General features: G+C 45.9%; 1 protein-coding gene across 3 annotated transcripts in view; it reads right to left on the bottom strand.

The window, feature by feature from the left end:
- Window positions 1-1064: 1064 nt before the first annotated feature.
- scn2b (sodium channel, voltage-gated, type II, beta) overlaps window positions 1065-23040 on the bottom strand; it is a 26667-nt gene continuing 4691 nt past the window's right edge. The window contains exons 2-5 of one of the 3 annotated variants that reach the window (XM_066711293.1): window positions 16672-16838; window positions 13833-14043; window positions 12105-12300; window positions 1065-10621 (exon numbers count right to left, since the gene is read on the bottom strand). In XM_066711293.1, coding sequence (XP_066567390.1) covers window positions 10612-10621; window positions 12105-12300; window positions 13833-14043; window positions 16672-16838 — 584 coding nt within the window. In that variant the 3' untranslated portion in view covers window positions 1065-10611. Of the gene's footprint in view, window positions 10622-12100; window positions 12301-13832; window positions 14044-16671; window positions 16839-23040 lie in introns of those variants that run through there. The other 2 variants (XM_066711285.1, XM_066711301.1) reach the window with 2 other exon arrangements.

Genomic DNA, 23040 nt, shown 5'->3' with positions numbered 1-23040 from the left:
ACTTCTGGTGACGGCTTGTGTATTTTGCAATACAATGCACTTGAGTTTGTTCACAATGTGCAGTTCTGAAAGAGACACTGGCAAACAGACAGATGGACAAACAGTGGTTTTAGGAGAAGTTTGTACTTTGTGAGAGGCTGAAAAACTGGCATAATTTAAGCATTTTTATATTCCTGGAAGGGACACAAAACAAAATTAAAACTGAGATGTCTGGCAACCGTCACCTAGAAAACTACAGATGCTGCTTTCAAAGGGACAGAGAGAGTGACACGGGCTCTGAGGACAGCACAGGGATGCAATCCATACATTAAAGCTTGTTTTCCGCTCTCTCTGCAGGGGGGGCAGCACAATGTTTTCACACTACCTGCGTTATCTCAGGGTCAGCCAGAGGAAGGCAACGAACCCCGAAAAGACAGCAGCGATAACAGTTGAACACGTGATAAGTCATGAACTCAGAGAGTCGCCGCTATAACAAAACACAAAGCACAAAGCAAGGGTGCGAATCCTCACAGCGCTGTAACTGCACACACGGGGAGGAACGGGTCTGGCTACGTCACCAGTTTTGCAGTAGCCTGAGGGAGTTAGCAGGAGGCTTCTCTGCAGGACAAGCAGAGCAATGCTGACTACCACAGCTTAAACAAGATTCATGCCACACTAGTCCAGCTATTGATTTCTCTCTCCTTCTTCCTTTCTGAAAAGTTCTGAGGCAGCAGAATTGTTGGCATCCGGTTGCTGCTGCAGTATATTCAGCCACATATATATATATATATATATATATATATATATATATATATATATATATATATATGTATATATGTATATGTATATATATTTCTCCCTCTCTCTTTCTCTCTCTTTCCTTGCTCAGTGCTCAGACACACTGCAGTTGAGCATGTGACTGCCTCTCACCTGCTTCACTTCGCAGGCAACTTTGCACCAAATTTCTCTTTAAAGCAACAGACGCCCCAGTTTCCTAAAACTATCCCGCCTCCCTCCCCCCCAAACGTTAAAAAATGTTACACCACACACTTCCCCCCGATCCTCCCTTCTTCCATTGCTCTCTGCATTGCAAAGCAGCTCTGCATGACACTGAGAGAGAGAGAGAGAGGGAGAGACTGAGAGAGAGAGAGGAACTTCTCCTTGGGTTTAATTCTGCGTCACTCACAAATACACAGAAAAGAAGCCTGAAATAGGTTAAGGAGATTTCAACAACAAAAAAAGACGAGACAACAAAAAAAGAAAACTGCAACTTCTGATGTGAAAACGGTGAAAACGTGCAGCAAAATGACATCCTCTTATTGAGAAAGACATTCAGAGATCTTGTTTGACTGTTTGGAATCATATACATTCGATCCGTGGAAAGCCTTCATGAAAGAAGTGACTTTTATCATCACATCAACACAAACATGTAGCGTGTGACGTGTAAACCGCCAGGGGAGTTAGACACAGTATACTTTGGCATTATTTGCTGCGCTTCTAATATATCTGGCCCCAAAGCGTTATTGTGTGTGAGATCAAGGGAGGAGCCGTTATCGGTTATCGGTGACTTACTAATATAGTAATACAGATAAGCAGTTCAGGCTGAGAAAAACACATCTGCTGTCCTGATTTAAAGCAGGTTTATCAGGAACAGTGCAATCGCTGTCTGCAGCCACACAGGGTATCAGGTGGGTCATGAGCAGGAATCACACAGAGGAGAGATGGTGGAACGGCTCAACTTTGGCCCAGTAAACAAAGTCTTGGCTTTTAAAAATGCCAGTGTTCTCAGCAGCGCAGTGTCTAGTGTAACAAATTAATCCGGTTTCGTCCAGCTCCTTCCAGAGGTGTTCCATTGGTGCGACAGAGGTCAGTATTTCACTCCAACAGCAGCTAGTGGGCAGGCATTGACACAGGGTGGTTATAAAGCCTTGAGAAGACCATCTGTGTCGTTGTTTGTCTGATAGATATGACATCAATATGGTTCACATACAGGATCATAGTAGGGGAACCATTCGACTCCATAGTCACTGAAACAACTGTCAAAATGCTAGGTTATATTGTCAATAGTGTAGAATGTTAAGGCATTAATGTTACAAATGTCAAGGCATTCAAGACAGAAAACAGGAGACACTTCTTCACACAGAGAGGCGTCGCAATCTGAACAAACTCCCCAGCGATGTGGCTGAAGAGACAATTTGGGAACATTCAAAAACAGACTGGATAGGATCCTTGGATCACTTAGTTATTAATGGACATCAAACCAGCACGATGGGGCGAATGGGCTCCTCTCGATTGGGCACTTTTTTATGTTCTCATGTTCTTATGTTCTTTCTTTTAAACCCTATGTTGCACTCCCAGCTCTGGGACAGGGTGCATTGTGGGTAGATGTGGGACTCACTGTAAAACCCCATCAGTGCTGGCAGGGCCCTGTGGTCCCCAATATCACAACACTGCACTGGCTGGCCATGGGGCCCTTCACACAATCTGGCATGATCCAATACTGGCTGAGGGAGGCTGGTCTTGTTCACTGTAGCGAACACTGCATTTGTCCATCAATCCCTTGTTACAGACAGTTTCAATCTGGAGCAGCAGCACAGGAACGGCAGACACTGTCAATCAGTTTTTTACTCAAGTTTATTGAAAATATGAAGCATACAGACTGAGGTATTTACATGGGTGTCATTCTAGGTGGCAAAGCGCAGTGCAAGCATTTAGCGCCATCCTGTGTGGGCCCTCGGGGGCCCGAGGAGTGGTATACTGCATTAGGAGCATGCGGGGGAAACACAGACAGGCAGAAACAGGCAGCTGAGGCCACTGTGTCCACTGGCAGGAGCGGCAGGAAGTGTTGCATGAGCTGGAAATGGTTTGGGTCACACTGGTTCATTCTTTGTCAGTTTCTTTCATTTCCCACCAAAATAAATTATTTTGTTCTTCTGCGTGTAATTAAAAAACAAAACAAAAAGATGTTAATTCATAACGCAAAGTGGCTGGTATTGAAGCAGCTCCAGGGACAGTTCCTTCTACGAGTAACTGTTTCAATGATTTCCCGCATGGATTCCCAAACAATAGCCGTCTCTTAAAGTGCGCAAGTCCTTCTAGACAATAGGTCTGTTCCACAGGATCCCTGCAAAACGTACCTCATAACAATGATAATTCCCGTGTAGGAAGTTGCTTGGCACCACTGGTCTATATGTACAGATAGCGCGCCCTGCAGGGAGTGAAGACAGCAGGAGATCGTTTTCCACCTCATTACACTGATCTGTACCTGTTACTGTTGCGAAAATATAGGCTTGTTTATGGAAAACACAGTCAATTCCATGTCTGTATATTGGCGACATTTTTTGGATGATCAGAAATATATAACAGGTATAATCAGGTTCATAGTTTGTGATGAGCAGCAAGGGTGTCCGGCAAAACGAGACTCGGTAAAGAGAGAGACAGCGTCAGGAATAGCTTCACAGGACCCGGAATTACGGTAACTTCAATCCCAAATACAACCCAAAGTCAAATATATAGAAAGAACACAAACAAACACAACATGTGTTTCAAGTAGACGTTATATTCACTTCAATAATTATATATTTTTTGGTCTGGACTTTGGGACAGTGTTCAGGATACTTATTTGAATATTGTTGGCTTATTTATTTCTCCACGGAGGAAACTACTCAGCAGAAAAGCGGGCACATATGCGTAAAAAAAAAAAAAAAAACAGAAGAGCCGAGAGATGTTAAGTATTTATATTGATCTCTCCCTTGTTTATTTGTACTTTTTTTCTGTCAACCTAATAAAATAATTATTGGATTTTGGTTGTATGATATGTTTATTTTAGTTTTGCTTTGTTTTCTGCTCCGATAAAAAAAAATAGGCTAACCTTCTCTGGGAATAATTATAGTTGATAGGTTTCCATTTTTCATATCGTCGTCTTCCGGTTAAATATTCGGTTAATTCATACAGTTGAATTAGCATTAGCGGTAATTTTACATTTAAGGTGTTTTCATGATTTACGATAACCCTGCGTGACATAGGAATGTCGTTGTAAAATCTCTGTCAACAACTGGTGAAGTGTAATTTGTTATTAAACAGACATTCGATGTGACGGACTCAGTGATGGGGCAGTTGTTTGGGTGTGATCAGATGGTGGATGCCGTCTTTCTCTCCACCCTTGAGATGCGCTATCCATATATATATAGTGTAGTGGCTGCACACCCACATCATTTGATCCCTTCTCGCCAGTAATTATCTTAGAAGTTGAGAATTACACCCAAAGGGACTATGGGAATGATGGCAAATCTGGTACAATCATTCCCATATTCACTTTGGGTGTTATTCCCTCTTTTAGATAGCTGGGTAATGCCAGTAATCTACTCACTTAGGCTTCACTACTGGTCATCGCTGGGGGAGGATGTGCCATGAAAGATGCCAGGAGATACTCCAGTAAAATCCCTGAAGTGGACACACTGAGTGCCTTACCACTGTGAATTTGCACAGATTCTGCACAATCTCCCGTGACTTTGAGATCCCCAAACTGAGCACCCGTCTGTTCATACATGAATGCAGGATTTTATTCAATCAGTCAGAAAAGGAATAAAACTCAGCTTGAATAGGTTGGGATTCATTTTGTCAGGTTAGTAGCACCAGCCGGTTTTGTTTAAGACGTTCAATTGCAGCGCTTTGCCTCCCGAAGCGTATCCTATCAGACCCCAATATATATTTTTGTATTGATCAGGACACAGGGTCGTAAACTGTAAGGAATCTGGAATTCAGTCTTGTTGGGCACACCATCTCTTTCCCAGCGGGAGGAACACAAACCAGTTGGTTACACTGACATATTGGAAGCAGAAATGTCATTTATGAAAAGCTCTCGATTTAGTTTGCTTTTAAGATGATTTTAACAACCTTCTCCTGTCTCACAAGGCTAGTTATTATGGGATGCCTTGGCAAACTCTACATTATTGCCTTACATTCACCAACCCCACACCTGCTCCAAGTACAGAATAGGGCCACTACTGGGGGAGTGGGGGTGTTGCAAGGGGGCGGTCAAAATCCCCAACCATCTAAAACTTGAACCCTGATCCGCTCTGTCACTTACAGGTCGACTGAGACTAACGCCCAGGTCATTTTGAAAATAAATAAATAGAACAGGATGAAAACAATTAAATAGGAATTCTAAGAATTACAAATATTAACGCAAGAGAGAAACTGATAAGTAGAGACACAGTGTTGGACACTTTTTCTGAGATGAAAGGATTTGATCCCCTTCATCTTCTCGTCTCAGAAAGTGTGGCGTGTTATTTTTTTATTTTATATAGCGCCTTTCAACCCCAGGGATCCCACAGTGTTTGGCCGGTGGGAGAGAACGCACTGCGTCTGCCTGGGAAGTGCTCAGCAGCCACTGTGTACCAGTCTCTCTCTACACTACAACACACACTAAATACAGAACAGGAAGAGAAGTGATGACTGATTTTACCACCTCAATCAATTTCAATTCAATTCAATTTGGGCGTTGAAAGGGTGTCATACACAACACCCCCCACATTGCCATGCACATAGTAGAGCAGGGAAAGGCTGCTGTGTTTAATACTTAAGTAACGCAATGCCCATGGGGTCTAAAGCAACCCAGCACTGGAACGCCCATTACAGCGGCCATTGAGGAAGGCAGGAGACACACCCCGAGACTTTCTGACACGTAGAAGACAAGGACGGTGCGCTAACTGTGCTAACTGAGCATGGTGTGCAGTAGCTCAGACACTGTCTGGCACGCTCCATGAAGTGCCGTGTGACCGCTGTGCTGTCGAAACGTTACTGTCAAACTACTCGCACATGAGAGCGTGCCGTAACCCGGACATGTGCAAAACAAGGGCAGTGTGACAACTGTGCTATAGATACTATACTACCGTCCTATTCTTATCACCAGTGTGGAAACCAGAGAGGACAGCTGGGCGCTCTCGCCTCGTCTCTCTCACGGGATTCTCAGGGTGCCCCGTCTACACGGCAGCCAGGAACGAGGTGAAGGTCTCCTCTGTGTGGCTTTGGCATGAGGGAGGGGTGGGACACAACGCAAGAACAGGTGCTGCGCTGGCCTGGGTGGGGGGTTGGGGTAGTACTGGGTTTCCAACACTGTGGCGTTGTGTGGCAAAGGGCTCGAGAGGGGCAGGCGATGCCAGGCTGGGCAGTTGGCGCTCTTAAAAGCAAATGGGCGCAGAAGACTGTGCCGGGTCATGCTGACACCACCCTGCTGCAGGAATTTCATTCATACCAGGATGTCTGCTTCTTGTAATGTGCACTGATTGCAATTTACTGCACTTTTTTTGCACATGTTTTGAAATGTTTCTTGTAAAAACTTAAGTAAGTGTGTCGGCTGAGAAACAAATCATCATAATATTAATAACTAAATGATCTCTATTACATAATTGACAGAACATTTGGCCTCATCAGAGCTTCTTACTGCCTTCTTACTGAACAGCTGGAATTAAAGAAAAATGTTACTAATGTACTTAGATATTCCAGTTTTTTCTAAGTGAAACCATTTAAATAATTCAGTGAAGGTTTACATGACGTATTCCAGAACGTAGAAGGAACACAATCAGTAGGACAGTGGGTCCCCACACCCAGGCCTTAGAACCACTAATTAAGTAATATCTCGAAAACGAGGACAGCTAAACCCAACATCAGGGAGCGGACAGCTGTTTTAGAGGGATCTAGATTTTGATTAGGAGGATCTGACCCCCCGCCCCCATCCTTTCACCCCTTCTCCCTCATCCTATTGGCCTGGCTTCTGTACACTGGGAGTTTCACAGTGTGGAGGGGGCATGAACACACATCCCAGCCACAGAGCAGACCTGAGACCCAGAGACCCAGTGACAAGGCAAGTAAACAAGCAAATAACAGCAACAACCAGAAAAACTACAGTAACACAATCATCATAATAATAATAATAAAATGAACAATCTTTAAATGATCATAATACTACTAACAAGAATAGTAATAACATTAATCATGTTAATCATCACAGTAGCAATCAGAATGTAATACTTAACTGGTTTCAAACAATTCAGATAGAAAAACATACAGATGCAACTCGTGTAGAAAACAGAAGACATGGTACAATGGCATTTGGAAATTAAAGCTGTGAAGACAGAGAGAACTTTGGCTCTGTTGAAATGAAAAGGCATCTCATGTTACAGGGAAGGACACTGAGTGACAGGGCGCTCGGCGGGCAGCAGCTGGCAGTGGTGCGTGCGGTCCGACCCCGACTTGGACTCAGGAGCTCTGTGCACCGAGAGACACTCAGAACTCCCAGAGAGAGAGAGAGACAGAGAGAGAGAGAGAGAGGCAGTTCTCCAAGTGCAATAAACAAGAGCGACTCACTTCACACACACATCTGTGCACACAAACACGCAAACAGCTGCTCAGCTGTCCCGGACCAAGCCAGCAAAACACACAGACCTTCTCAGAAAGCACCTCAGTACTGATTCAATACTACAGTTTTAACAACGGTATACGGAGAAACAATCAAACGTGCGACTCGCATGGTACATTCCCTTCCAGTGTGACTGCTGTGATTTAGAGTAGAATTACTACGTCTTCTATGTTGGAAAACAAAACTGGAATAAATACTGAATTCAAAGACACAGGTTTAGGCATTGATAGTAATCTGTGGGGTTTTGTACGATCAGTTCTGAGGCTTTCAGATTCTGGCTTGGTTACAAAATTATGCCTTAAATACACTTTGATCTTCAAGGTGAAGGTGTTGTTTTCAATTGTATTCCTGCTTGACTAAAGGTTTGCTGGGTATCATTTGTAACTACAGGACGAGGAGTTCAAGATTAGGGCACCAATGTAGTGATAATAATATACGACAATACTATGACTCAATCCCAAGGGAATAAATAAATAATCTATGGAAGCTACACTTGTCCCATTGAGGTATTTGTCTATGAAAGGTGCCGACAAGTAAATATTAGAGCATAACTTATCATGTCAATATGAGATATGGTTTTAAACAGCAAGGCCACTTTACAGCCCAGTCCGTATTGTGCGGCACTGACAGGAAATATAGATGAACAATGTGTTTATATTTTATATTTTTGGCAAAAATTTGAGAAATATATATATATATTTAAAGAAGTGTCATTTTTTTCCTGAACATTTACACACGACACACGTCTTGTGTGTCGTGTGTGTGTGTGTGTGTGTCTGTGTGTGTGTGTGTGTGTGTGTGTGTGTGTGTGTGTGTGTGTCAGGAGGGCAGGAGGCTGTTCATTTTCAGTTCATATTCTGTGCTGCAGAATTAACTCGCCCGAATACACCTGAAGGAAAAAGTGTCTGGCTGTTTTTGGGAGGGAAAGAAACAAAAACATAAAATCAAAAATCAAAATCATAATAACATTTTTAAAGCCAGTGTTGACCGCATGCAATGATAATCTTTCATTATAAAGTCAGAGAAAAGCATGGCGTGTTAATGAACCGATAATGGAGCGACGTAATTGAAGTACTTGTTAAAGGAAACCGAGCTCCATTCAGACAGAAGCTGGGAAACAGCTGTTTTAGTGAAGACACTCGCGAAACCACATGCACTAAAAACACACACACCATTCCCGAGAAGTTTGAAGGACTGGGTAGGGAATCGGGTGGAGGGCTGACGTTCCAGTTTAAAAAGAGGGCTTCCCTAGTGTTTGTGGGTCGAGGGTAGGAACAGAGGGACTGAAGGACAGCCACCACTGCTCCAAACGGCAGGAGAGACCAGCAAAGCACTATGGGAAGAATGTAGGCTGATGGGAACTTCAAAACGGAACACAGAGTATGGGCGGAATTTTAAAAAGATTCTAATCGCACACAGACACACACACACACACGCTAAGAACACCCCGAAACCCCACACAGACAACATAGCATACAACTGTACACACATACACTCCCCCCTCATGCAAAATCACACTCAGGAAAGCCAGTGCTACACTGACATACACCATCTCTCACACAGAGGCCCGGATCAAAGCCAACCTTTTGGGGGCCATTTTTGCCAAAGGAGAGTGGAATCAGCTATGGGGGGTTGGGTTTTGTTATGGACCAATTGGGGTGTCTGGGCCCCAAACCACAACTACAGAGGAACTAGTGGACCTAACTGTCCCACCCAGAGAGAATGGAAAGAGAGAGAGAAGGGCAGAATGGGGAAGAGGGGGTATTGAGAGAGCCAGTGAAATGTGGACAGACAGACAGAGGGCCACATTTGTAAAACACATCTCCGCCATGCTACATTTACTCTCAAGAATATCAGAAACATGTTTCCTGTGCGATCATTCATGGACATGTCTGAGTTTTTCCCCCACAGCCATTCGTGGAAGAGACCCAGAGTACCTCAATGACAAGGAACTTGTGGTGGGTTGTCCAAAGGTCAATCTCTGAAATGAGAAGAACTGCAGTAATTTGGACATCTACCTTTCTAAGTGACAGTTACATTTTTAAAAAAAGGTATCAAAGTTTGGGGGGAAAAGAAAATACAGCTTTCTGAAACATCAAATTGTTGTCATGATCTTCCAGGAAGGGGGGAAGTTTTTACTGGGGAGCCAAAAAGAGGTAGAAGATGCTTGAGAAACATGGCCGCTGAAACAGAAAGAAAAGAAGACACAGACAGAGACAGAGAGAGAGAGACAGTTTTCTTCAGGTGGAAGATAATCAACGTTTGATACATGTTGTGCAGGGCTGATCTGGGACTAGTCGACAAACCATGTAGAAAACTACAATTCCTGCCGCCTTGAAAAGTTCTGCATTTCTTCACCCTGGATGGACGTCTCGAGATGCAGCGACGTGTATGTGTGCAGTGGGGGTGGGGGGCATTGGCAGGTCCAGGGGCAAACGTTCGGGGGTGGGGGACAATCCGAAAGAGTGGAGAGAGAGACAGAGAGGGAGTTTCAGCACAGGCAGTGAAGCATACTTCAGTATACTTCGGGAAGGGCGTAGATGTGTCTGTAGAAAGAGAGAGAGAGAGAACACAGAGACACACAGAGACACACAGACAGACACAGAGAGAAACGGAAAAAGACACACACACAGCGGTTAGTTCTCTCGCCGACGAACGACAACAGTCAAACACAAAGGCGGTACCAGCACACACTTCACAGGAGAAACGAGCAACACAGAACGAAAGGCAAGTTTCAAGATCCCAGCCCTCATTCCCCCCATCCACCCCAAAAAACAAACAAACCAAAAACACGGGATATTGAAACTACGATCCGTCCGCCTCTAAATCTCTCCGGATCGCCTTGGCCCATTTCTCTTCCCGTCCCGTCTCGCCCGTTCCGTCCGAACCTGCCAGCGAGACGGGCGACGTGGCGGCGGATACATTCCCGGAGAGTTCAATTTGGAAGCGGGCAAATCGGGGACGCACTGCTACAAACACACTGATGCAATCTGCTGGTCTGACAGTCGCAGAGGAGGAACTACAGCGCTCTGGGTTTCAGGTGGAACTAAATCCATATGAGATTGCAGCCCTCCAGGACCGGGGCGGAGAGAAGCAGGTGGGCATCAGTGAGTCACATGACCACCAAACAACACCAGGCACAATTCTCTTTACCAGATAGGGCAAAGGGGGGGCTCCTTCAAGCCTCGACCATCCGGGATCATGCAGGTTGGTTAAAGCTGTCTGGTTACGTTAGACCATACACACACACACACAGGCACACAAAAGAACAAAAGAACAAAACAAAACAAAAAAAGAACAAAAGAGATATAGGTCATTGAAGGGCAATTGGAAATGGCGTCCGTTTCATATCTGATATCTCACAGACATCCCTTCAGTTGCCATCTTGTGCTGGCTCTGATATCCCTCGACACTGTGAGACAGGACGGGGTTTTTGCAGTTGCCTTTGCACCGAGAAGACATGAGCGTTCGAGCTTCATTAATCTGAGAGTGCTCTACAATACAAGACTGAGTCATTTCCAAACAAACAACACACTGAGAATGAATTACTTTTAATGAATGCTTTACACCGATGTGGACCCTCTGGTCTGTAAGCACAACTGTAAGGTTGATAAGGAGTTGAATATAATATATTAAATGATGAGGATGTAAATTATAATTCTACTGATTTTCTGATTCAAGGAAATATTGAATATTGAAAATCATATTATCATGTTAAAATGCTTCTTAAGGGGCTACCAAAGCCATATCAGGTTCCTCAGAAACAAATCAGGAGGGAATAAGTGCAATTACGAATGAGAAAAAAACTAAACAAAACAAAAACCTAAACCTGCTCTTAAATGAGTCTCTTTCCCTGGCTTAAATAACACAGTTTTCAACCATACGGAGATGACGATGCTCGCTGAAAGTTTATACGAGTCTGGTTTCATTATGAGATAATATCGTAATATCGGTGTGCATCTTGCGGTTTGAGCCAATCAGACCACGCCTCCCAGGTCTAATGACATCATAAAGGTCCAGCCCTGTCACTTGTAAGTTTGGCAACACAATTAAATAAACAAATTCAAACAAAATAAGAATGCCGCTGTGATGCATGATGTCAACAAATCTGGTGATATTATGTTTATTATATATTTTTAAATTATGTAGTAGTGGAGGCTCCGCCACAAGTGCATACAGACTTTCGCAAATCACGGCACCTGCACAGACCTAGTCCACATTTCCAGCGGCTCTGTTACAGCTCTGAGTGCCGTACTCAAGGCCATGCGATTATTCATTGCCAATATCTCTATAAAACCGAAAAGAAAACATTGCCTTGAAAATGTGTCTAAAATTGTCTGGAGGAACGCTGTGCCATTCCTCCCACAGAGCAGTTTATGCTTCATGGGTGTACTGTCCCCCTGTGCCCTTTCTGACTTGTGGTGCCCATTCCTCCCAGGGTTGTTTTATGTAAGACATCAAGGTCAGGATTCTGAGCAGACGGGTGAGCCGCTCTCTGAACCGCGAGGAGTAGGAGCCGAGGCATTAACAAGCTGTTGTAGCTAATTAAGAGCTATGGGGAGATGGGAAAAAAAGCCTTGGAGTCACAGCAATCTGCCAGTACAGGGATCGGCGGTCCCTAGATATGTAGGGTGTGTGTGTCAGTGTGCGTGTGTCCCTGTGCGTGTGTCCGTGTGCAGGGGGTGCAGAGAGACGGGAGCCTCACTTGGTGCCCTCCTCGGTGCCCCCCTCGCCATCAGTCTTGCCCTCCTCCTCGATCTTCTGCTCGTCGGAGATCAGCTCCTGTTTCTTCTTCCGGCGCAAGCACTTGACCACCACCATGGACATGATCAGGACGGCCAGCAGGCCCCCCACTGAGGCGCCGATGATCACCGCGATAGTGGAGTCCCGGGGCGGGGGCACTGGGAGAGAGGGAAGAGGAGACGAGATTGTGACGGTGATGGGACTTGGTTATCTGATCAATAGCTATATTTTTTCCAAACTGGCGAGTTAGGAAAACCTACAGCAGTGACGGGACTGGGACTCCACCACAGATGTTAAAGGCTGTTCTGGTGAAGAAGTTAAATACCGTAAACTGGAACTGCTTGGTTGAATAAGTGTGCACACCCGTCATAACAGCAATGCTACATTAGCTCAGGTGAAAGCAATCGCCTTCACAATCAGACACCAAGTTAAGTGGCTCCACCTGTGTGAAATTGTAGTGATCCACATGATATCAGGATCAAGTCAGCAGTTCCTGTAGGCTCCTCTGCTGGGTTGTGCATTTCAAAGCAAAGTCTCAACCATGAGCACCAAGGACCTTTTAAAAGACCTCCAGGACAGAGTTGTATGAAATCACGAATCAGAGATATAAAAAATATCAGCCTTGAATATCCCTTGCAGCACACTCAAGATGATTATTAAAAAGTGTAAGGTGTTTGGCACCACCAATACCCTGCCTAGATCAGACTGTCCCTCCAAAAGAGCAAGAAGACTGATCAGAGACTGAACTGGGACTGAAGTTCACCTTTCAGCAGGACAATGACCCAAAGCACACAGCCAAAACCAGGGTTTGAATTACGGGGGGATTGGGGGGGTTGAACCCCCCTAATTAAGACTTGGAAAGAGGGAAAAATAGAAGGGTGGGGGGGGTCGATAAATGAATATATCGTAACGTAAAATGCGGTGTTTCTCGGAAAAAGCAGTCCCCCTCTCTCATGATTACCCCCCCCCCCCCGCTCTCACAATTTTTCACCGTCTGACCCCCCCGGTTGTCATTGTATAATTCGCACTGTGGCCAAAACTACACTGGAGTGGCTAAGGAGCAAAAAGGTAAATGTACGTTTGAGCCCCGACCTAAATCCAATTGGAAATTTCTGGCACGATTGCTGTCCATCAACGCTGCCCAAGGAACGTGACAGAGCTTGAACGTATTTTTAAAGAAAAAAAACTAGGTGTGCAAAGTTGGCAGAGACCAATCCCAACAGACTCACGGCCGTAATTGCTGACAAAGGTGCTTCCACCAAGTAGTAACTTGTGGGGGCGGAGATTTATCCAATTATGAGATGTCAGTATTTTATACATATATGTCACAATAAAAACGTTTTTCCACTTAACAGTGTAGTGTGTAGATAAGTGAAACTCTGAGGCACTAACTTAACAAAATGTGAAAACAGTTAAAAAGGTGTAGGCGCTATATACACAAATCTATTAAAACAAGTCAGATTCCTTATAACACGTTAACGTTATTTAATATTTCCAGCTGAAAACCCATATAGACTCATCAATCAATCAATGAACCAGCTCTCCGCACTAAAACTGTACAGCCAGTAAAGACCTACAACATAGTCAAAGAGGAAAGCAGCGAGACCAAGCATGACCCCCCTACACACACACACACCTGAGAGCACAAAGCAGCTACACAAAGAGCACACAAAGACCCCCCAGTGCACACCTTCTGTTACCACCCGGAGGTCGATGATGCCGTGGCCCTGCTGCCGGTCGGGGGGGTTGCGCACGTAGCAGTGGTAGAAGCCCTCGTCGGTGATCTGGACATCGGAGAGGGTGACCGTCACGTCATTAGCATCCAGGTTCCCTGTGAATTTGACGCGGTCCTCGAACTGCGTGGTCCGCAGGGGCAACACCTTGTGTCTGTAGGTCATGAACTGGCGCAGGAGCAGGAGCATGGGGGGGGTAAGTGGAGAGGCAGGCGGTGAGTGACAGCAGGATAGTGCGGTGTGTTCGACAATAAAAACGTAACGTTGAAATGAAGTATTCCTAACAAGAATATATGCAAACACAATATATTGAGTTCAACAAAAAACTTTCTTGTATTAAAATGTTAATAGTTATAATCAAGGTTGGAGCCCTCAGAGAACCATCGAATAAAATAGGCGGCATCATTTTAATATTGCAGCAAACAGCGTTCACTGTTCTCTTTTGGAGGGGAAAAAAATGGCCATGCTTTATGTAGAAACAGAAATTGAAGTGATAATTTATCCTTACTTTAGTTGTCATCAACATTTTGGTTTGCTATTGGAGTACAGCTGCAGATTTCCAGACACATTTTCATCTTATATGTTAGCGTCGATAGATAATTAAAGTATATCAAGGTCACAAGAGGATGATGTTGCGTACAATGCAGAAAAAGTGGAAAGCTGAACATTCAAAATACATGGATCACCGTAGTTCATAGATTTATCCATTCATCCATCCATCCATCCATCCATCTTCTACACCACTTATCCCAGTGAGGGTCGCGGTGGCAGCATACTAAGCATGGCAGACCAGACCTCCCTTTCCCCAGCAACAGATTCCAGCTCCTCCTGTGGGATTCCCAGGCGTTCCCAGGCCAGCCAGGACATATAATCCCTCCAGCGTGTCCTGGGTCAGCTTCGGGTTCTCCACCCAGTGGGGCGTACCCGGTAGAGCTGCAAAGTCAGCCTCTCTGGGGGCATCCTTACCAGATGCCCGGACCACCTCAACTGGCTCCTCTCGATCCAGAGAAGTAGCGACTCTACTCCGAGGCTCTCCCGGATTACTGAGCTCCTCACCCTATCCCAAATGGTGAGTTCAGCAACCCTGCAGAGAAACCTCATTTCCACCGCTTGTACCCGCGATCTCATCCTTTCGGTCATTACCCAACGTTCATGACCATAGGTGAGGATGGGGAGGTAGGCGGACACGTAAACCCCCTTGTCTGAGGACTCAGCTCCTGCTTCACCACCACGGACCGATACAGCACGAGCAATACTGCAGACGCTACTGCGATCCGCCTATCAATCTCATGCTCCCCCTTTCCATCACTCGTGAACAAAACCCTGAGGTACTTAAACTCCTCCACTAAGGGCAGCTGCTCCCCCCTAACCTGGAACAGGCAATCCACTCCTTTCCGAGAGAAAACCTTGGCCACAGACTTGGAGGTGCTGATTCTCATCCCAACCGCTTTACACTCGGCAGCGAAACGCTTGGAGATCACAGTCGGATGGGGCAAGAAGCACATCATCTACAAACAGCAGCGATGCCACCTCCAAGCCCCTAAACTGGATACTCTCCCAACCTTGGCTGCGCCTTGATATCCTGTCCATCACAAACAGGTGTGGAGACAAGACGCACCCTTGGCGGAGTCCAACACCCACCTTGAACGTTCTCGACCGATAATACAGACACAGCTCTCGCTCTGAGAATAAAAGGACCGGATGGCATGCATAAGCTGCCCCGACACCCATACTCCCGCAACACCTCCCACAAGACATCCCAGGGAACACGGTGGTATGCCTTCTCCAAGTCCACAAAACACATGTAGACTGGATTAGCAAACTCCCAGACACACTCACTACAGCACACCCAAAGGCTAATCCAGTCAATCAGTGACGACAGACAGGACCACGCACTGACTATAAACCCACACACAACCACACACTCATTGACTGCCAGGCAAACACAGCATTCTCACTGAATTGTAGCATGATAGATTAAAAACATTTCATAGATTTAAAAAAATGAATAAAATAAAGTTAAAGTACAATCTCGGAAATTATCCGCCAACTCGAAAATTCTGTGTTTGTCGAGGGCAAACGGATTTCTAGAAATCTTGGCGATTACACCGCCGTCTCGGACACGCCTCATCTCGGACACGCCTCGTCTCGGACACGCCTCGTCTCGGACACGCCTCGTCTCGGACACGCCTCGTCTCGGACACGCCTCGCCTTGGACACGCCTCGCCTTGGACACACCTCGTCTCGGACACACCTCCAAGCACCCGTCCGATCTGTCCAGCTCCAACGGCAGAGCAACAAACCCACCAAAAGACCGGACCCCTTTCCGGTCCCTAGCGGTAAAGGTTTTCTAACAATCTACCAAATTCAGACAAGGAAAAAGGAATTATTTTATCAAAAAACATCAGATATCAGATTTTTATTATAAAATCTCATCTACTTGTTTAGTTGAAAAAGTTGCCAATGCAGCTGCTACAGACGTCTGACGTGTCTCTTTAGGAGTTCACTGTATCTTTCCAAAACGATTCAAGTTATAAAATCTGCAGATTCGCCTCTTACTCACTCGCTCTGCATTCCTTGGCGTTTACGAGGTTATACAGCTTCCATGTTTGAAGGGCTACCGCAACACGGTCAATAAATCGCACAAAGCCTCATCATCCCGTCGATTTACGACATCCCTACATCGAAATATCCGAACGAAAAAAACAGGACTGTGTTTGAGTGGTCTGGCCGTGTTAGAGGCAGAGGCATTGTGCTCTGTGTTGTCGCTGGGGACACAGGGACGCGGTTACTCACCATCTCGTGTGTGTCGTTCACGGTGGCCTGGAAGGTCCAGTTCATGGCGAATTTGCTGTTGTCCACCTTGTAGCAGGACGTGAAGATGCAGGGCAGGCGCTGGGTGGAGCCATTCAGGACGTTCAGCCTGTTGGGCACAATCACGTCCATGGAGGTCACCTGAGAGCCTGCGGACACAGCACACTCCCTGAATACGGCACACACACACTCCAGACACACTCACTACAGCACACCCACAGGCTGATCCAGTCAATCAGTGACGACAGACAGGCCCACGCACTGACTATAAACCCACACACAACCACACACTCATTGACTGCCAGGCAAACACAGCATTCTCACTGAATTGTAGCATGATTCCCTAGGGCACAATCACATACAAGGCAACCCAGTCAGAGCCCGTATTATCCTAATTATTACTGCCAGTATCATTCATATTATTAATATAATAAAGGAAAGAAAGACGAGATGGGAGAAAGGAAGGTGAAAATAGCTGAGGGGAAAAAACTGCACCTTTCTTAAAAAGGAATGTAAACTCTCCCTCAGACTCTCCAAAGGGCCAGGGAAGTCTCTGAGTGGCTCAACCGGTAAACGCTTCTGCTGGAAGTGCTTCTACAATCCAGACTGGAAGCAATCTGGGCCCTATATTCCCCACAGTGCCGCTCCAGTCTGGGCCCTATATTCCCCACAGTGCCGCTCCAGTCTGGGCCCTATAGTTCCCACAGTGCCGCTCCAGTCTGGGCCCTATAGTCCCCACAGCGCCACTCCAGTCTGGGCCCTATAGTCCCCACAGCGCCACTCCAGTCTGGGCCCTATAGTCCCCACAGTGCCACTCCAGTCTTGCCCTATAGTACACACAGCGCCGCTCCAGTCTGAGCCCTATAGTCCCCACAGCGCCGCTCCAGTCTGGGCCCTATAGTCCCCACAGCGCCGCTCCAGTCTGGGCCCTATAGTCCCCACAGCGCCGCTCCAGTCTGGGCCCTATAGTCCCCACAGCGCCGCTCCAGTCTGGGCCCTATAGTCCACACAGCGCCGCTCCAGTCTGGGCCCTATAGTCCCCACAGCGCCGCTCCAGTCTTGCCCTATAGTACACACAGCGCCGCTCCAGTCTGGGCCCTATAGTCCACACAGCGCCTCTCCAGTCTGGGCCCTATAGTCCCCACAGCGCCAGTCCAGTCTGTGCCCTATAGTCCCCACAGCCTATCCTGTAATTGCTGCAGTTCTGCGGATGACACTGGACTGGGGGGGATCCTTTTGCCTGTGTGTGGAGTCACGGAGAGCGGAATCAGAGATGGAGAGAATGTATGACGACAGTCAGGACAGGGGAAACAGGGTGTCTGTGCTCTGCTCTCTTCCTGCTGCTGCTGTGACCCTATTATCCCTGCTCTGTGTCTCTGCTGTGCTTGTGCAGTGACTGTGCAGTCCTGCCTGTGGTGTCTGCATGCTGAGCTTCCCCTTATAGATATGAGAGAGAGAGAGAGAGAGAGAGAGAGAGGTAAGGGAGAGGGGGGAGAGCGCAGTGGTCCTGCAAGCCTGCCTCTCCTACTGCTGCGCTGGCAAAACTGCAGCTGCCTCTCTGGATTCCTGGACGAGCTCCCAACGTTGCTGCATTATTATTACACTCCTCAGGGAGCAACAGCAGCTCCAGAACTGCCCCCTCCCTCCTTCTCCACCACCTCCTCCTCCTCCTCCTCCTCCTCCTCCCCTCCCCTTCCCTCCCCCCCTTCCTCTATGTCTCTCTGGATGCTGCTGCAGAGCTGCCTCTCCCACCCCCCCCACCATGCCTCCTCCCTCCCTCCTGCTTTAAACAGCTTTCCTCTCTCACTTCTGCTGCAGAGCACCTGTAGGGGCGAGGAAGGACAGCACGCCACCAGACGCCAGCATACAGGACGAGCTCGCTTGGTGCAATAACAAAGACACACACAGCCGGGCTGCAATCCAGGGCGCTCTGGCACACCGACAGACACACCGACACACACACACCGACCCGCACACCGACACACACACACATACATACCCCGTCTTGAAGCACACAGTTGTCGTTTGACAAAGGGTTGGCACTTTATACATGCAGGAGGGTAATGAAGGATTTAGTATTTCAAAGGAGAGAACAAATATGAAGAGACACTCTTCAGATCTCTGGCTTAACCCTGGCCTTTCAGATTCGTTCATCTGCAGTGCCTTTCCGTACAAACACAGGCAGCTGTGAAAGAGAGATCATATGTATGCGACCCAACAACAACAACAACGAAAGCTTCAGAGACAGACTGAAATCCCAGCGCTGTCTGGTTGGTGCGTCACACTGGAGACAGACACCAACGCAGAGGTTTTTTAACCTGAAGGAGCAGATTTACACCATTTTGGGATGTAAACATGAGTCATTTCAGAAGCTATAAAAATTATTATTATTAATCAATAATAAAAAGGTGGCACAGTGGTGCAATGGTCGGGGCAGCTGCCTCACACCTCCTGGGACCTGGGCTCAATTTTTGGGTGGATGCCTGTGTGGGGATTGCATGGTCTCCCATGTGGGCAGGGGGCTCCAAATCTCTCCATAGATGGACTCAAGGGGAGAAATAAAGAGAAATGTAAAGTGTTTTATGTATGTTTTATGGCCACTGGCTCACACTTTCTGACTGACCATATATGACTCTATGTAGTGGGTGAGGGTCTCTACCTTTATGATAATACTTTGACACCGGCAACTGGAATTCATTAAAGCTCTCAGGGTCCCCTCGGGGCAACATGAAACAGGAGTTCTTTTACACTAACAGTTGTGGGGGTCTGGAACAATCTAACCAGACATGTAACAAAATCTCACTCTCTAGGCTGCTTATTTATTTCGTTAGATGGTTCAATGAGCTACTATAAACGAGCAAAACAGGGATGTGCACCTTCACTGGGCTTGTGGGATGATAAAATAAGTCTGGAGTCTGTACTGACAGAACTAAACACTCTATTTGTGTATTAAGCCCACGAGTACGACCTGATCGCACTTTAAAACAGTTCCCATCATTAAAAAAATGTAGGGGAAATAAAACGTACATTAAATTCACGAAGGGAATCCCTTAATCTGTATTCTGGGTGTCTGTAAACAGATTTCAACCTCACTTTTGCAACCTGCTGCCAAATCGGAGCCTCTGAGGAGGGGCTTTTGGATTGAAGGGCAAACTACATCAGTACTTGTGATGCTGAACCAAAAGGGGATGCAAGAGTATACACTGTCCTAGATCTGTGAATCTAAGGCTACGTACGAGCACAGACACACACAATCTGTTTCACAATGTTATATACAAGCTGCAGGTCCTTCTACTCGGTTATAAAACACCTCGGGTGACACAAACATGATCGATTGCTTGTCACAGATACAGGACTGCGGTGGGGCCGGGGAACGGGAGATCTGAACACTTCTGTATCTGTGTGTGTGTGTGTGTGTCCGTGTGTCCTACAGTCCAGAGTGTTCAAACCAAACCAAGTACTGTAGTAGAATTCCCCCACTCCGCTCTGTTCCTTTCTCTCCGATCTCAAGTTCATCCCAGTCAGCTGCGGAAAGCACACTCTATCACATGCCTCTCCCTCTCTCTCCCTTCATCACTCTCTCTGAGTTTCAAACAAACAAGCAGCAGGCCCAGCTATAGCACGGGCCTCTCTCTCTCTCTCTCTCTCTCTCTCTCTCTCTCACACACACACACACACACACACACCCTGCTGCATGCGCAAGTTAAAAGGGGCCCTGACCTCATTGTTCGGAGGAGCGAGCAGCAGAAGCCTCAATTAAACGCTGCCCACAACCCAGTGTCCACGTAACTCCCGAATAAACAATCTGGTTCACACACTTCACACACTGGCAATGCTTCAGGAGAGCAGGTCAGCGCTCTGCTCCTGAAAATCACTGTCACCGTCAGAGGCCAGGCCAGAGCGTTCACTTCCCACACACAGCGCCCATGAAAGTGTCAGGAGCAAAAAGTGCTCCACACATGAGCTGCACACACGTCAGCCAGAAAGCGGAAAGCAATAAATTATTAAGAGGTGAAAGACTGTTCGGTTATGGCAATTATGGATGTAATGGATTTAATGAGTGTTTTTTAATGGGTTAAATATTGTGCCATTAGACAAATCCCTCCATTTATTGCCCCACAGTTTGAATACCCCTGATCTAGGACCCCAGAGAAAGCACTTCCAGTTATATTTGCATTTCGGTTATTAAGACCTGATTGGATTGTTTTCTCAAGCTGGAATATTCCCTTAAAAGAGGCACTGTAGTATAAAATCAGACACCTTCAACCTATACTGCACCTAAATACAGCACTGATATTTTCTCGCAAAAATAGAAGCTGGTCTTACTGTATGTGTCTTATCTTCCGACAAGAGAACTCAAGAGAAGTCAGTATTATCTTACCAAGATCACGGGAAGAGATACTAAAATGTAATTACTCCCCTCTGTTTTACTAACAAATCGATTGTCGCACATTTGTTGTAGTATAATACCACTTTTAATGCTAATAAGGCTTTTAAAAATGGTGTATAGGACGTCTGTTCAGGTCACATTTCTCCCCAAGCAACACGTTTCTGAATTGGAGGGCTGGGGGCATGTGTGTGTGATTTAATAAAAAAAATTATTACAAATGCACCACATATTTACATACACTGATGTAATTCTATGTATGCATCTTCAATGTACACGGTCTTCTTCTCCCCTGTGTTTGTATCACCGTGGGAGACGAGGGTGTCAATTAGAGGAGTCGCTTCTAACTGCAGTGAGGTTGTTAGTGGAGTTCCACAGGGATCAGTACTAGGGCCTGTGCTGTTTCTAATCTATATTAATGATCTGGACTCTGGGATAGTTAGCAAACTTGTCAGATTTGCAGATGATACTAGAATAGGCGGCTCAGCAGACACAATCTCTGCAGCACAGGCTATTCAAAGGGACTCAGATAATATTCAGTTGTGGGCCGACACCTGGCAGATGAAATTCAATGTGGACAAGTGCAAGGTATTACATGCAGGTAACAAAAATGTCCACTATAATTACACTATGGGAGGAATAGAACTAGATGAAGTAACGCATGAGAAAGACCTAGGAGTCTATGTGGACTCCTCACTTTCTCCATCCAAACAATGTGGGGAAGCAATAAAAAAGGCAAACACAATGCTAGTGTATATTGTCAAAAGTGTAGAATTGAGAACAAGGGCAGTGATGTTCAGACTGTACAATGCACTAGTTAGAGCTCATCTGGATACTGTGGACAGTTCTGGGCTCCACACTTCAAGAAAGATATCGCTGCTCTAGAGGCAGTTCAGAGGAGAGCAACCAGACTTATTCCAGGTCTGAAGGGAAAGTCCTACTGAGGGACTGAGGAACTGAACCTTTTCACCCTGGAACAGAGGAGACTATGTGGGGACTTGATTCAAGTCCTCAAAATCATGAAAGGCATCGACCACATCAAACCAGAGGAGCTTTTCCAGATCAGCAGGGACACACGCACCCGGGGACACAAATGGAAATTGGGCTTCAAGGCATTCAAGACGGAAAACAAAAGACACTTCTTTACACAGAGAGGCGTCACAATCTGAACAAACTCCCCAGCGATGTGGCTGAAGAGACAATTTGGGAACATTCAAAAACAGACTGGATAGGATCCTTGATCACTTAGTTATTAATGGACACCAAACGAGCACGATGGGGCGAATGGCCTCCTCTCATTTGTAAACTTTCTAATGTTCTTCTGTTCTTATAACTGAAAGTGAAAAGGTTTGCTCTCAGGGCAGCACATGGGTAATGTGTGACCTCTGCTGGCTGGAGTTGGTGATGTATCCAATACGAAAACCTGCATATAAACTACAATAATATTAACATAATACAATATAATAAATAATATACTAACTCATATCATAGTTTCTTCATTAGCTGCATTAGCGCAGTGTCCGCCTGTGGGGCTGCTTGGAGGCTATTAAACGACAAGGCACAATCAATAACGAGATTAAGGATGGACTTTTTGGGTCTGTTCACTTTTCCAGAACCTTCGTAATATTTTTTAAATAATAATAATAAATAATAAATAGAGCAGTAGTTCAGCTGCCTTTGGCCCTCATCCAAACCCCCACCCCCTCTTCTCTCTATTTTTAAATCATTTCATAGTCAATCAGAATGTCCCCATTTTTCCATCACTGTGTTAAATTGTAGTTGCGCATCTTCCAGCTGCATTTAAAAAGTGCCGTTGGATTTCTATTGCTTCAAGCCCGTTTAATACGAATAATTTAAATTTAAGGAAATAGTTAAATTTTTCTCGCTATCTCCACATTTATTTTAGATGCACTTTATACGGACCAGGACTCAAACACAGACTGTAAAAACCCACACCGTAAAGT

The sequence above is a fragment of the Amia ocellicauda genome, chromosome 1 (assembly GCF_036373705.1).
Source record: "Amia ocellicauda isolate fAmiCal2 chromosome 1, fAmiCal2.hap1, whole genome shotgun sequence".
Classification (NCBI taxonomy): domain Eukaryota; kingdom Metazoa; phylum Chordata; class Actinopteri; order Amiiformes; family Amiidae; genus Amia; species Amia ocellicauda.
This window is presented reverse-complemented; position numbering and strand designations above follow the sequence as displayed.